General features: G+C 44.3%; 1 protein-coding gene across 3 annotated transcripts in view; it reads right to left on the reverse strand.

The window, feature by feature from the left end:
- Positions 1–8,969: 8,969 nt before the first annotated feature.
- LOC139227934 (ras-related protein Rab-7b-like) overlaps positions 8,970–15,530 on the reverse strand; it is a 60,894-nt gene continuing 54,333 nt past the window's right edge. For all 3 annotated transcript variants that reach the window (XM_070859089.1, XM_070859088.1, XM_070859090.1), the window contains one exon: positions 8,970–14,304. In XM_070859089.1, the coding sequence (XP_070715190.1) occupies positions 14,221–14,304 (84 nt within the window). In that variant the 3' untranslated portion in view covers positions 8,970–14,220. The remainder of the gene's footprint in view (positions 14,305–15,530) is intronic.

The following is a 15,530-nucleotide window of genomic DNA, read 5'->3' on the forward strand; positions in this document are numbered from 1 at the left end:
GTCACCTTGGACCCCCTTGCCACTGCACCAAGACCTTGCTCAGCCACGCCCGTGTGGTAACCGGTGTCCCACGTTAAAAGAATCTTCCACCCTTCAATTTTCTGCATTGGTCCTCCCAGCCCTAATGGTGGACCAAGCAGGACAGCCGTGTTGCCGGAAGAAGTTTGGGCACAAATCCATGGCCAGAGTTTGTCCCGCGGCTCCAGAAAACTAACTTTCCACAAATGTTCTAGTCAGCTACAGCGGCCAACACAGCCAGAAATAGGCAATACAAACCCACTAAAACAAAACCTGAAAATACTGGAAATACTCAGCAGGTCAGGCAGCATCTGTGGAGAGAGAAACAGAGTTAACGTTTCAGGTCGATGACCTTTTGTCAGAACTGGAAAAAGTTAGAAGATGTGACAGGTTTTTAAGCAAGTGCAGAGGCAGAGAAAGGAGGGAAGGGGGGAAAGAACAAAAGGGAAGGTCTGTGATAGGGTGGGAGATTAAATGACTAAAGGGATGATGGTGCGAGGGGAAAGGAGATGGTAATGGGACATGTAAAGAAACAAAAGTTGGGGTTAATAATCATAACCACTACTGTTGCTAATGATTCTGCTATTCCCATTTATACTTCCTCCAGAGCTTTCTTTTGTTTCATTGACCCGAAACGTTAACTCTGTTTTTCTCTCCACAGATGCTGCCTGACCTGCTGAGTATTTCCAGCAATTTCTGTTTTTATTTCAGATTTCCAGTATCCGCAGTATTGTGCTTTTGAATTAAAAACCCACAGACATTCTCAGACGACTGGCCAGATGCTTACCTAAACGCAGCTGGAGATCCCTTTGAATAGCGCTGATGCAGCCTTCTACCCGACTATTGCTGCCAAGTGTTTGTTGACAGATTTCGGAATGAATCAATCCAGCCCTCCCATAGTTCAATTTGACAAATGAGTCCTTAACCTGCCTCAGGACCCTCATTTACATATATTTATTAGCCCCCCCCCCCCCCCCCCCCCCCGCTGCTGCTTTTGGGCGGCCGTCCATAATTTGGTGGTATCCCTCAGATTCAGCTGAGTCAAAGGAATGTCCAATGGTCTTCCTGCACAGGGCTGGGCCACTGACCTATACAGGGCTGTCGCTTTCAGTCAGAGGAGAACACGTGATGGCTGCTTAATTTTTTTTCACAGTTATTTATTCCTATTTATTTATTTAATGAGCATTGCAAAGAACAAACAGCTTGAATCTTCGATTAAAGGAATGAAGGACACGCAGACATTTATTACATTGTAGATTTTATTCCTTCATTACTACACGTTGGATTTTATTCTGGACCTGACCAACTGGAATCTCCATATTTCTCCAGCTCCGTCTTCCCATTGAATGTTGCAGCATTTCATTCAATGCAGACCATCATTTTCAGAATTGGCATTGAACTCACAGAACTCAATGGGTCAGAATTTATTATAGCTGGCGATAAACTAACAGCCCTTGCCCATTAAGTTTCCATGAGGTTTTGCCTTGCTGTGAGTGGGTGATCTGGGGCATTTGATTCCGATGTGTACAGGGAAAGCCACTGTGCCTCTCCTTAACCAATCAGATTGCAGGATTATGAAATGAGCAGCACAGGGTCTGAACCAGAAAGTGTACGTTTGAATACTTAATCCACCATCAAATCAGGTAGAGAAAGCAACGCAAACAGAGGGACAGAAAGATTGAATTAAGAGAGAGAGATAAAAGAGACAGAAAGAAAAAAGTAAGAAAAAAATGTTTTAAATCTCCAACAACAATTAAAAACTAAAGGAATGAGACTCCATACTTGTGAAAGTTAATTTTCAGTGCCGGATAAGTTTGGCAGTAATTAAGACTGCCGTTAAAAAGGGTACTTGGACTGAAATGGACAAGCCCTAACTTTCTGTGGTGAGTTTAGTTTGCAGTTACTGTGTAAGTACTGGAACCTAAATACTGGGGATGTTAGCCTGGTCGAGGACACTGATGTTGGTCCGCCTGTCCTTCCAGGGGATTTGCAGGATCTTGCGGAGACAACATTGGTGATATATCGCCAGCGACTTGAGGTTCTTTCTATACATTGTCCATGCCTCAGATCCATACAGGAGGGCGGGTATTACTACAGCCCTGTAGACCATGAGCTTGGTGGTAGATTTGAGGGCCTGGTCTTCAAACACTCTTTTCCTCAGAGGGTCGAAGGCTGCACTGGCGCACTGGAGGCGATGTTGAATCTCCGCATCAATCGACGAATGTCTGTCCCACCTGTAACAGGGTCTGTGGCTCTCGTATCGGACTGTTCAGCCATCAAAGAACTCATTTTGGGAGTGGAAGCAAAACTTCCTCGATTCCGAGGGACTGCCTATGATGATGATTACTGGAACTTCATACCATTCAATGCTTTTCAATGGTGAGTCCGACAGTGAGATGTCTTTTTCACAAAGCTAATGGCAGAAACTTCCGGATTTTCATTTAATCGCGCATCTGCTCTCGCCTGAAATTGCTGTGTGATTCGTGCATAAATAATTACCCTCACCGTTATTTTGACAGGAAAATCTGGGCCCCTGGTACAGCTGTATACATGATTTCATTCATACAATATCCCAGAAAAGTGTTAACCCATTTAACCCAGCGTCGAGGAGGTGTGTGGAGAGGCGTGAGTTCCGGGGTCGGCGAGAGGCCTATAAAGGCCCAACGCGGCGGCAATCGGGAGCAGCGTCGAGGAGGTGCGTGGAGAGGCGTGAGTTCCGGGGTCGGCGAGGAGGTGCGTGGAGAGGCGTACCGGTGCAGCTACAGGGAGAAGGCAAAAAAGAAATAGAAAGAAACAGAAAGGTGACGTCACAACCAAGGGGGTAAGTGATTGGCTGGTGATTGGTGAGTAGTTTTTCTTTTTTCTCTTCTATAACAGTGAGTAAACTTTAGCATTGTTGTTGCTTATCAAAGGGTTCAGTCATGGCAGGACAGCTCGGTCAGGTGTTATGCTCCTCCTGTACCATGTGGGAACTCAGGGACGACACCAGTGTTCCTGACGACTACGTGTGCGGGAAGTGTGTCCACCTCCAGCTCCTGACGGACCACGTTGCGGAGTTGGAGCTGAGGGTGGATTCACTCTGGAACATCCACGATGCTGAGAATGACGTGAGTAGCACGTGTAGCGAGTTGGTCGTACTGCAGGGAAAGGGTCCACAGCCAGATAGGGAATGGAAGACCAGCAGGAAGAGCAGTGCAAGGAAGGTAGTGCAGGGGACCCCTGTAGTCATCCCCCTACTAAACAGATACACTGCTTTGGGTACTGTTGGGGGTGATGACTCATCAGGGGAGGGCAGCAGCAGCCAAGTTCATGGCACAGTGGCTGGCTCTGTTGCACAGGAGGGCAGGAAAAAGAGTGGGAGAGCGATAGTGATAGGAGATTCAATTGTAAGGGGAATAGATAGGCGTTTCTGCAGCCGCAACCGAGACTCCAGGATGGTATGTTGCCTCCCTGGTGCAAGGGTCAAGGATGTCTCGGAGCGGGTGCAGGACATTCTAAAAAGGGAGGGAGAACAGCCAGTTGTCGTGGTGCACATTGGTGCCAACGACATAGGTAAAAAAAGGGATGAGGTCCTACGAAACGAATTTAAGGAGCTAGGAGCTATATTAAAAAGTAGGACCTCAAAAGTAGTAATCTCGGGATTGCTACCAGTGCCACGTGCTAGTCAGAGTAGGAATCGCAGGATAGCGCAGATGAATACGTGGCTTGAGCAGTGGTGCAGCAGGGAGGGATTCAAATTCCTGGGGCATTGGAACCGGTTCTGGGGGAGGTGGGACCAGTACAAACCGGACGGTCTGCACCTGGGCAGGACCGGAACCAATGTCCTAGGGGGAGTGTTTGCTAGTGCTGTTGGGGAGGAGTTAAACTAATATGGCAGGGGGATGGGAACCAATGCAGGGAGACAGAGGGAAACAAAAAGGAGACAAAAGCAAAAGACAGAAAGGAGATGAGGAAAAGTGGAGGGCAGAGAAACTCAAGGCAAAGAACAAAAAGGGCCACTGTACAGCAAAATTCTAAAAGGGCAAAGGGTGTTAAAAAAACAAGCCTGAAGGCTTTGTGTCTTAATGCAAGGAGTATCCGTAATAAGGTGGATGAATTAACTGTGCAAATAGATGTTAACAAATATGATGTGATTGGGATTACAGAGACGTGGCTCCAGGATGATCAGGGCTGGGAACTCAACATCCAGGAGTATTCAACATTCAGGAAGGATAGAATAAAAGGAAAAGAAGGTGGGGTAGCATTGCTGGTTGAGGAGGAGATTAATGCAATAGTTAGGAAAGACATTATCTTGGATGATGTGGAATCTATATGGGTAGAGCTGCAGAACACCAAAGGGCTAAAAACGTTAGTGCGAGTTGTGTACAGACCTCCAAACAGTAGTAGTGATGTTGGGGAGGGCATCAAACAGGAAATTAGGGGTGCATGCAATAAAGGTGCAGCAGTTATAATGGGTGACTTTAATATGCACATAGATTGGGTTAACCAAACTGGAAGCAATACGGTGGAGGAGGATTTCCTGGAGTGCATAAGGGATGGTTTTCGAGACCAATACGTCGAGGAACCAACTAGGGGGGAGGCCATCTTAGACTGGGTGCTGTGTAATGAGAGAGGATTAATTAGCAATCTCATTGTGCGAGGCCCCTTGGGGAAGAGTGACCATAATATGGTGGAATTCTGCATTAGGATGGAGAATGAAACAGTTAATTCAGAGACCATGGTCCAGAACTTAAAGAAGGCTAACTTTGAAGGTATGAGGCGTGAATTGGCTAGGATAGATTGGCGAATGATACTTAAGGGGTTGACTGTGGATGGGCAATGGCAGACATTTAGAGACCGCATGGATGAACTACAACATTTGTACATTCCTGTCTGGCGTAAAAATAAAAAAGGGAAGGTGGCTCAACCGTGGCTATCAAGGGAAATCAGGGATAGTATTAAAGCCAAGGAAGTGGCATACAAATTGGCCAGAAATAGCAGCGAACCCGGGGACTGGGAGAAATTTAGAACTCAGCAGAGGAGAACAAAGGGTTTGATTAGGGCAGGGAAAATGGAGTATGAGAAGAAGCTTGCAGGGAACATTAAGATGGATTGCAAAAGTTTCTATAGATATGTAAAGAGAAAAAGGTTAGTAAAGACAAACGTAGGTCCCCTGCAGTCAGAATCAGGGGAAGTCATAACGGGGAACAAAGAAATGGCGGACCAATTGAACAAGTACTTTGGTTCGGTATCCACTATGGAGGACACAAACAACCTTCCGGATATAAAAGGAGTCAGAGGGTCTAGTAAGGAGGAGGAACTGAGGGAAATCCTTAAGAGTCAGGAAATTGTGTTGGGGAAATTAATGGGATTGAAGGCCGATAAATCCCCAGGGCCTGATGGACTGCATCCCAGAGTACTTAAGGAGGTGGCCTTGGAAATAGTGGATGCATTGACAGTCATTTTCCAACATTCCATTGACTCTGGATCAGTTCCTATCGAGTGGAGGGTAGCCAATGTAACCCCACTTTTTAAAAAAGGAGGGAGAGAGAAAACAGGGAATTATAGACCAGTCAGCCTGACATCGGTAATGGGTAAAATGATGGAATCAATTATTAAGGATGTCATAGCAGCGCATTTGGAAAGAGGTGACATGATAGGTCCAAGTCAGCATGGATTTGTGAAAGGGAAATCATGCTTGACAAATCTTCTGGAATTTTTGGAGGATGTTTCCAGTAGAGTGGACAAGGGAGAACCAGTTAATGTGGTATATTTGGACTTTCAGAAGGCGTTCAACAAGGTCCCACACAAGAGATTAATGTGCAAAGTTAAAGCACATGGGATTGGGGGTAGTGTGCTGACATGGATTGAGAACTGGTTGTCAGACAGGAAGCAAAGAGTAGGAGTAAATGGGGACTTTTCAGAATGGCAAGTAGTGATTAGTGGGGTATCGCAAGGTTCTGTGCTGGGGCCCCAGCTGTTTACACTGTACATTAATGATTTAGACGAGGGGATTAAATGTAGTATCTCCAAATTTGCGGATGACACTAAGTTGGGTGGCAGTGTGAGCTGCGAGGAGGATGCTATGAGGCTGCAGAGCGACTTGGATAGGTTAGGTGAGTGGGCAAATGCATGGCAGATGAAGTATAATATGGATAAATGTGAGGTTATCCACTTTGGTGGTAAAAACAGAGAGACAGACTATTATCTGAATGGTGACAGATTAGGAAAAGGGGAGGTGTAAAGAGCCCTGGGTCTCATGGTACATCAGTCATTGAAGGTTGGCATGCAGGTACAGCAGGCGGTTAAGAAAGCAAATGGCATGTTGGTCTTCATAGCGAGGGGATTTGAGTACAGGGGCAGGGAGGTGTTGCTACAGTTGTACAGGGCCTTGGTGAGGCCACACTTGGAGTATTGTGTACAGTTTTGGTCTCCTAACCTGAGGAAGGACATTCTTGCTATTGAGGGAGTGCAGCGAAGGTTCACCAGACTGATACCCGGGATGGCGGGACTGAACTATCAAGAAAGAGTGGATCAACTGGGCTTGTATTCACTGGAGTTCAGAAAAATCAGAGGGGACCTCATAGAAACGTTTAAAATTCTGATGGGTTTAGACAGGTTAGATGCAGGAAGCATGTTCGCAATGTTGGGGAAGTCCAGAACCAGGGGACACAGTCTAAGGATAAGGGGTAAGCCATTTAGGACCGAGATGAGGAGAAACTTCTTCACCCAGAGAGCGGTGAACCTGTGGAATTCTCTATCACAGAAAGTTGTTGAGGCCAATTCACTAAATATATTCAAAAAGGAGTTTGATGAAGTCCTTACTACTCGGGGGATCAAGTGGTATGGCGAGAAAGCAGGAATGGGGTACTGAAGTTGCATGTTCAGCCATGAACTCATTGAATGGCGGTGCAGGCTAGAAGGGCCGAATGGCCTACTCCTGCACCTATTTTCTATGTTTCTATGTTTCTATGTAAAGTTGGCTTAGTTAAAATTGCAAAGGAACTTCATGTGAATGTGGTAATATATTAATTACTGATCCCACCTCCCAACCTCTAGTGTCACAACAACGACTTACATTAGTATAGCACCTCGAATGCAGAAAAGCATCCCAAGGCGTTTTACAAAGGGGTAGGCAAAAATGTCAGTCATAAAATTAGTGGGGTTTAATTTCCTTTGGGTGCACACTGGTTCATGGGTTCACGTAAAATTCCTATGCTTACTGTTTTAACCAGTTTCTTGGAATGCGTTAATAATAACATTAAAATAACACATAGAAGAATTTAATGCAGATGATTTAACCAGTGTTTAAAAACAGAAAACATTCAATGGGTCAGACAGTATCTGTGGAGAGTGAAAAAGAGTTAACCTTCCTCCGTAAATGCTCAGAGACAGGAAGCAAAGGGTCATGGTCGACGGGTACAAAGCCGCTTCCAGTGGGGTTCCGCAAGGCTCAGTACTGGGTCCTTTGCTATTTGTGGAATATATCAATGATTTAAACTTCAATGTAAGGTGCATGATTAAGAAGTTTGCAAATGATACAAAAATTGGCCGTGTGGTTGATAGTGAGGAAGAAAGCTGTAGACTGCAGGAAGATATCAATAGACTGGTCAGGTGGGCAGAAAAGTGGCAAATGCAATTCAATCCGGAGAAGTGTGAGGTCATACATTTGATGAGGGCTAACGAGGCAAGGCTGACACTCCAGTGCAGTGCTGAGGGAGCGCTGCATTGTCAAACGTGCCGTCTTTCGGATGAGATGTAAAACCGAGGCCCCGTCTGCTCTCTCAGGTGGATGTAAAAGATCCTATGGCACTATTTCAAAGAAAAGCAGGGGAGTTATGCTCGGTGTCCTGGTCAATATTTATCCCTCAATCAACATAACTAAAACAGATTATCTGGTCATTGTCACATTGCTGTTTGTGGGAGCTTGCTGTGTGCGTTTCCCACATTACAACAGTGACTACACTACAAAAGTACTTCACTGGCTGTAAAACATTTGAGATGTCAAGTGGTCATGAAAGGCTCTAAATAAATGTAAGTCTTTCTTTTTTCTTTAAGGGCATATACAATAAAAGGTAGCATACTGAAAAGTGTAGAGGAATAGAGCGACCTTTGAGTGCCTGTCCACAGATCCCTGAAGGTAGCAGGCCAGGAAGATAAGGTGGTTAAGAAGACATACGGGATGCTTTCCTTTATTAGCCGAGGCATAGAATACAAGAGCAGAGAGGTTATGTTTGAACTGTATAAAACACTAGTTAGGCCACAGCTAGAGTACTGCGTGCAGTTCTTGTCACCACATTACAGGAACGATGTGATTGCTCTAGAGAGGGTGCAGAGGAGATTAATGAGGATATTGCCAGGACTGGGGAATTTTAGCTATGAGGAAAGATTGGATAGACTGGAACAGAGGAGGCCGAGAGGAGACTTAATTGAGGTGTATAACATTATGAGGGGCCTAGTTAGAGTGGATATGAAGGACCTATTTCCCTTAGCAGAGAGGTCAATAACCAGGGAGCATAAATTTAAAGCAATTGGCAGGAGGTTTAGAGGGGAGGTGAGGAGAACCTTTTTTCACCCAGAGGGTGGTGGGGGTCTGGAACTCACTGCCTGAAAGGGTGGTAGAGACAGAGATGCTCATCACATTTAAAAAGTGCTTGGCTGTGCACTTGAAGTGCCGTAACCAAGTGGGCTATGGATCAAAAGCTGGAAGGTGGGATTAGGCTAGGAATCGCTTTATCGGCTGGCGCAGACACGATGGACCAAATAGCCTCCTTCTGTGCTGTAAATGTATATGATTCTATGCGATGTACTTCCAGCATTTTCTGTTTTAATTTAAAATTTGCAGCATCCACTGTATGTTGCTTTTGCATTAGTTATTGCATTGTCACAAGAAATTATCCCCTTCTGTCACAAAAAAAACTCATAAAAAAGGAAATAATTTCTATACATTTTATTTGTTAATAGGATAAATGTAAAAACAATTATTACAATAACAGCATACTATTCTAAATTTTACATTTTCAATATAATTTTTGCAGCAATTTTTGTACATTCTCTTGACTTTGGAAAATTAAAATCAAGTTAACCGTCAATCAGTGATTTATTGAGATATTCAGCAATTTCCTTGTCCTTGACCAACACTATTTTTCACAACACTACAGTACTGTACCCGCACAGCCAAAGCAAATATTGCACAGTTAGGACATACCACAGGTACCTGGATTTTCCCGGGAACTGAGTATTTGGCAGAAATAATAACCTTAACAACTACTATTATGCGGTATTGTTTAGGTAGCAACTTATCTTGTTTAAGTCAACTTGGGAGAAGCACTGGTCTCGTGAATTGGACTATTATTTATTTATTTGTGGAAAAAATATTTACAGTCAATAAGTACAAATGAATGTCATACTCTCCCAATGCATTGGCCACTGGTCTGTAAGCTTGTCTGAGATTGTGCAATGTCTGGGCGTTACTCTGGCAAATCGTCCAGGAATAAAGTGGTTGGTACAACGCAATAGTTAGACTTTAACAATGCAGGGACTGTGGAAATGTGGGGACTGTGGGAAGGGATTCAATTCCCTGTCTGACCTGGAAATTCATCGCCGCAGTCACACCGGGGAGAGGCCGTTTACCTGCTCTCAGTGTAGGAAGGGATTCACTCAGTCATCCAACCTGCTGACACACCAGCGACGTCACACTGGGGAGAGACTGTCAACCTGCTCTGAGTGTGGGAAGGGATTCATTCGGTCATCCCACCTGCTGACACACCAGCGAGTTCACAAGTGACTGCAGGGGTTGAATTCTGCTGTTCTCTGTTTTTGCTGCTGTTATTCACATCCCCATTGAATCGTGTTCATTCTGTTAGTTGCCATTTGTTTCTGTTCAACTTGGCTGGAGTTTAATATTTTGATATTTCAAATAACTGTGTTGATATTTGATGTCTCCAAAATAAGAGGAGACTAATTGATGTCCTGTTACTGACTGCTCCATTTTTGATCGGGGCGGAGGAGCGGTGAGAGTTCAGGGCCCAGGGAAGGCGAGGGCCCAGAAGTGGTGAGGACCCAGGGCAGCACGGGCCAGCCCACAATGCGATCTATGGATAGTAGGAGCATGTGCACGCACTAGGTCCGTGCAGCAGAGCAGGTCTCCAGTCGTCTTGGTTAATCCTTGCCACTGGATCAAGACCTAGCTCTGTCAAACCCATGTGGTGGCGGGTGTGCAACGACCACCTCATGTTAAAAGAATCCATAAACAGGCATCTTCCACCCTTCAGTATGTAGTTCGGGACCTAGAATGTCAGGTCCCTCATTGAAACACCTGTGAACTCAACCCTTTTTGGTGTGGAAGCAAGTCATCCTCGATACGAGGGACTACCTAATTCGATATTGTACTAGACTTTAACAGAAAACCAGCTCCTCTGAGTTAAAAGCTAATGGAATCATGGAGGAGGGTGTGGGAGGTCGGGACTGGGGGGTATGTTTGACATTCACTGTGAGTTCCCTGCCTGTTATTGAACCCACCTCAACCCTTCATGGAATGAAAATTGGGCGTGTTCTACATCAGGTGGTTGATCCGCTCTGCAATTTGACCGACCAAAGTGGCGAATGTGAAAATACCCTCCCTGGTTGGACACTCGAACCTAAAAGCTGCAGTTCCAGCAGAGGCAACTCTCATTTAAGGGAACAGCCAGGTTCTTGCAAGAGGTTGAGGGACCATCAATAATTATTTGGTCACAAAATTAGCTTCGCCTTGCGAAAGTGCAAATGATGAAAGCCAATTGTGTACATAATGTGTATATAAAGCGAGGCCCCTCTTAACCCCTGAAACGCCTCGATTTCAAAATTCTCATCCCTGTTTACAAATCCCTCCATGGCCTCGCCCCTCCCTATCTCTGTAATCTCCTCCAGCCTCACAATTCCCCCAAGATAGCTGCGCTCCTCTAATTCTGCCCTCTTGAGCATCCCTGATTATAATCACTCAACCATTGGTGGCCGTGCCTTCTGGTGCCTCAGCCCAAAGCTCTGGAACTTCCTGCCTAAACCTCTCCGCCTCCCTACCTCTCTTTACTCCCTCAAGACGCTCCGTCAAACCTACCTCTTTGACCAAGCTTTGGTCACCTGCACTAATTTCTACTTATGAGGCTCAGTGTCAAATTTTTTAATCTCATAATACCCCTGTGAAGCGCCTTGGGACATTTCACTACGTTAAAGGTGCTATATAAATACAAGTTGTTGAAATACTTGGCATCCTCTGGAAAAATAATGGCAATTATAGATGGTCCATAATAGGCACCTCTTACCTTTTGATGTTGTTCTCATATCCTGTGTAACCATATGGATGCAGGTGAATTGGATAGGAAAAGCATTTATGTGATAATATCGCTTAATGTAGTTTCCAGGCTTATATCATTAGCTGATAGTCTAAGTGCAAAGACTTTAAAAAGAATATTCATGCCTTCTCCAGCAACTCCATGGAGGTTCTTAGAACTATTTACACTTGGTCCCACAGAAGCTGCCAGTTTTGATCTTTTACCCTAGTGAGCCTGCTACATTTATAATGTTATATTTTGTTAAATTCTGCATTGTGCCGATTGCATTTTAGAACTCTGGGGGTGGAGGTGTTGAATCATTTGAACCTAACCTGCCCAGCGGGAAACTGAGACAATCGGATCAGCCACCCATTTTATACCCCCTCCCAATTTTACTTTCCAGTGACGTGAATTGGATTAAAGTCATTGGCCAGTACATTTGGACAGGGTGTAAACCACGCATCTGATCCAATCCTCTCAGTTTCCCATTGGGCAGGGTAGGCTCAGATCATCCACTTGAAATCTAGTCTATGCAGTTCAGCAAATACCCTATCCCCACCAGGCACTATAAGGACCAATAATGGCAGAAAATCTATTGGAGATAATAGTCACCAATATTGTCAACATTTTCTTTAGTCATGGCATATGTAATTATTACATTAGCCCTTTGAAACATATCTTCCAATGAATATTTGAATACCCTATAATACAGGGTAGCTTTAACTGGACATTGGTACAATTTTGTCCTGAATTTACAACAGCCTGTGTTAAAATCTTCCTCATGCTAGATCCACTAACCAGATAGAACCGACCCACACATGATGATTTAAGTATCATTAAATGAACTATGTATGTACAGTACGACCCCCCCACTTAATCCCTTGTTGAGTAACTGAGTAATAATGAATACAATTCCAAAATGAGTTGATGCTTATTCACAGATCTATATACCCGTGTGTCAGTGGATCCCCTTAACTCCTTTATCTGCCTCAGCATTAGCCGCAACCTTTGATGTGGGGCCGGTAATTGCAACTGGCAGTGATGTTAACCCATGTCAGTCTTTGTGCATCTTTCTGTAAGACTTTGTGACTGAAGGGACACTGGTGCTGATCTGATTTAACGTATATTGTCGTTTCTTGATGCAAATTTTTTTTTCTAATTGACAATGAAAAAAAGGTTCCCAGAGACCAAAATCCAGCCACAATGATTCTACAGGACCAATGTTTTATTGGCTGCTTTGACTTCTGAATGACATCCATGAAGCCTAAAATTGGCACGTGTTTGATTTCTGGCACTTTTCCAGGACTGGAAATCAGGATTTGTGGAATTGTGAGGAAAATCACGGATTTTCTATTTGGAGATGGAAAGCATTATGTCTGAAGCAGTAAGGAAGGAGCTTGGTGCTAATAGAGTTTGCATGAGTTTCTGATGCTGAATTAGATGAATGGCCCATTCCTACCTGTATCACCAACTGACGTTGCCACATTTTAAAGGGCACAAAACATCTGGATTGTAGCTAAATCTGTTCTCCTCGCACCCAAGTCAGCAAAATCAAAGAGAAGAGGTTTTATGGTACAGCTGTGAGGCTACTTTCAAAATCTAGTTTCTGAATGTGGACTCTGTTGTAACCATGGTAAGGAGCCGAACTAAAAAAACAACCCTTATCTTTGTCCAAAAAAATATATTTTGCTTTGGATTCTGACAGCTCCTTTGCTTGCAATCTGCTTTCGAGGACCATTCCTCTCCTGTATAACCTGTTGAATTGTGATAAGGCAGTGTAAAGTAGTGTAAAGTACGACAAGCTGTATTACCAGGAATCTGCGAGGGATGTTACTTCACTGCGGCCCACACAGGGAGATTCCACACTTGCACCTGTTAGCGTTGCAAGTTCCCGTCATGACCTGAGTCAGTTTAAACACAAGTGCGTCCAAGTACCAAATTAAATGAGCCTTGGCATCGATCAAACTTTCATAATACAAGCCTTAAGGCTCTGAGTGTCTTTTCTGTCTGACCATATGTGCCAAGGCATCTCATATTAAAAACTAAAGGTACCTGAGAACAAGTCCAAATCCAGAGCACCTCCTGAATGAAAAAAAAAACGAATGTCTTATTATAAATAAAAACAGAAAATGCTGGAAATACTCAGTAGGTCAAGCAGCATCTGTGGCGAGAGAGACAGAGTTAAAGTTTCAGGTCGACGACTCTTTGTCAGAACTGGAAAAAGTTAGGGATGTAAAGCGATCTGCAGAACACCTCCGTTCAGTCCGTAAACATGACCCCGAGCTTCTGGTCGCCTGTCACTTTAATTTGTCACTCCACTCCCACTCTGATCTCTCCGTCCATGGCCTCCTACACTGTTCCAAGGAAGCTCAACGCAAGCTCGAGGAATAGCACCTCTGATTCTGCCATTCCCATTTTCACCCTATCTAGACTCATCTTTTGTTTCTTAACTTGTCCCATTACCGCCTCCTTTAGCCTTGCACCATCATCCCTTTTGTCTCTTAATCTCTTCTGCCTTCCACCCTATCACAGACCTTCCCTTTTGTTCTTTCCTCCCCTCCCCCCTTTCCCTGCCCTTACACTTGCTTAGAAACCTGTCACATCTCTAACTTTTGCCAGTTCTGATGAAGGGTCATCGACCTGAAACGTTAACTCTGTTTCTCTCCACAGATGCTGGCCGACCCGCTGAGTGTTTACAGCATTTTCTGTTTTTATTTCCGATTCCAGCATCCGCAATATTTTGCATTTGTATTAATGGCTTATTATATTTGCTAGAAATTGAACAGCAGGTTTTCCCGATCCTTAGAAAAATAAATATTTGTGTAAAACCACAGTTGTAGGCAGAGCACATGCCAACATATCATGAAAATGGCCACCAAACATTGGCTTTCCATGTCTGATCCAGTCACGAGTCTCAGCAGCAGTTTTGTCTCTCCGACATTTTGTTGTCTCCCAGGGAGATGGAGTTTGTCAAATAACAATCTTTCCCTTCTGAATCCTGAAGAGGAAGAAAGGGGGAAAAAGTTGTTCATAGACTCAAATGAAAATAGTTTGCCAGGAATCTCCATGTTAAGAGACCATGAAGACTCACCTCAAGCTGAAAGTGTGATAACAGAACAATAAAGAAGAAGAAAAAAAATCAGGCAATGAAAAAGGGCCATTCAGTCCATCAAATCAATTTTTTTCCCACAGGGGAACCTGTTTTTTTTATTGATTCGTGGGATGCAAGGCCAGCTCTAATTGACTTTGGTGGTGAGCTGTCCTCTTGAACCGCTGCAGTGCGTGTGGTGAAGGTGCTCCCACAGTGCTGTTAGGTAGGGAGTTCCAGGATTTTGACACAGCGACGATAAAGGAACGGCAAAATATTTCCAAGTCAGGATGGTGTGTGACCTGCAGGGGAACTTGTGCCTGCTGCCCTTGTCTTTCTAGGTGGTAGATCGTGGGTTTGGGAGGTGCTGCTGAAAGAACCCTTGGCGAGTTGCTGCAGTGCATCTTGTAGGTGGTACACACTGCAGCCACAGTGCACCGATGATGGAGGGAGTGAATGGTTAAGGTGGAAGATGGGGTGCCCACTCTATCGTGGACTCTACTCAGCAAAAGAATCTCATGGGGAGAGGTTCTAAAAAGTTCTCCCTGCCCGCTGTTCCAAAGATGAAGCAAATACAGCTCACAAGTACCTACCTAACCTAACTTCCTAGACCAACTTTCTTCCTTCGTGTATTTCCTTAGCTCCAGTAATTGAGGAATCATTGTATTCCATACAGTATTCCACCATCTATATTTATGCCAATCCTTATAAACCCTCAATCCTGTTCCAATACATGTTTTACCCCCCTCCCCTTTAGGTTTGGTCTTGTTGTTTTCGCCTCCTGTTCAACCCATGGGTCATCCAAACTATTTCCCACACCTCTGCTGCCCTATGACTAGCTTCTGGGAATTGTACAAGAGCAGACACACGGTGACTCTCCCCCTGAAGGCTGAAAGGAGAGAATTATCCATTGCTACTCATTGTCAATCTACATTGAACATCCCTGCACAACACATGTAAATTTGGAGTGAGATTTTGATTTCCTTCAGGAGCAAGGGAGCAAACTTTAGAAATCTGTGAAGTTGAAATTGCAGATTTCAGCCCAATCTCTAAATAAAAAGACTTGCATTTATATAGCGCCTTTCGCAACCTGAGGACGTTCCAAAGCACTTTACAGCCAATGAAGTACTTTTGAA

Source organism: Pristiophorus japonicus, chromosome 17, assembly GCF_044704955.1.
Source record: "Pristiophorus japonicus isolate sPriJap1 chromosome 17, sPriJap1.hap1, whole genome shotgun sequence".
NCBI lineage: Eukaryota > Metazoa > Chordata > Chondrichthyes > Pristiophoridae > Pristiophorus > Pristiophorus japonicus.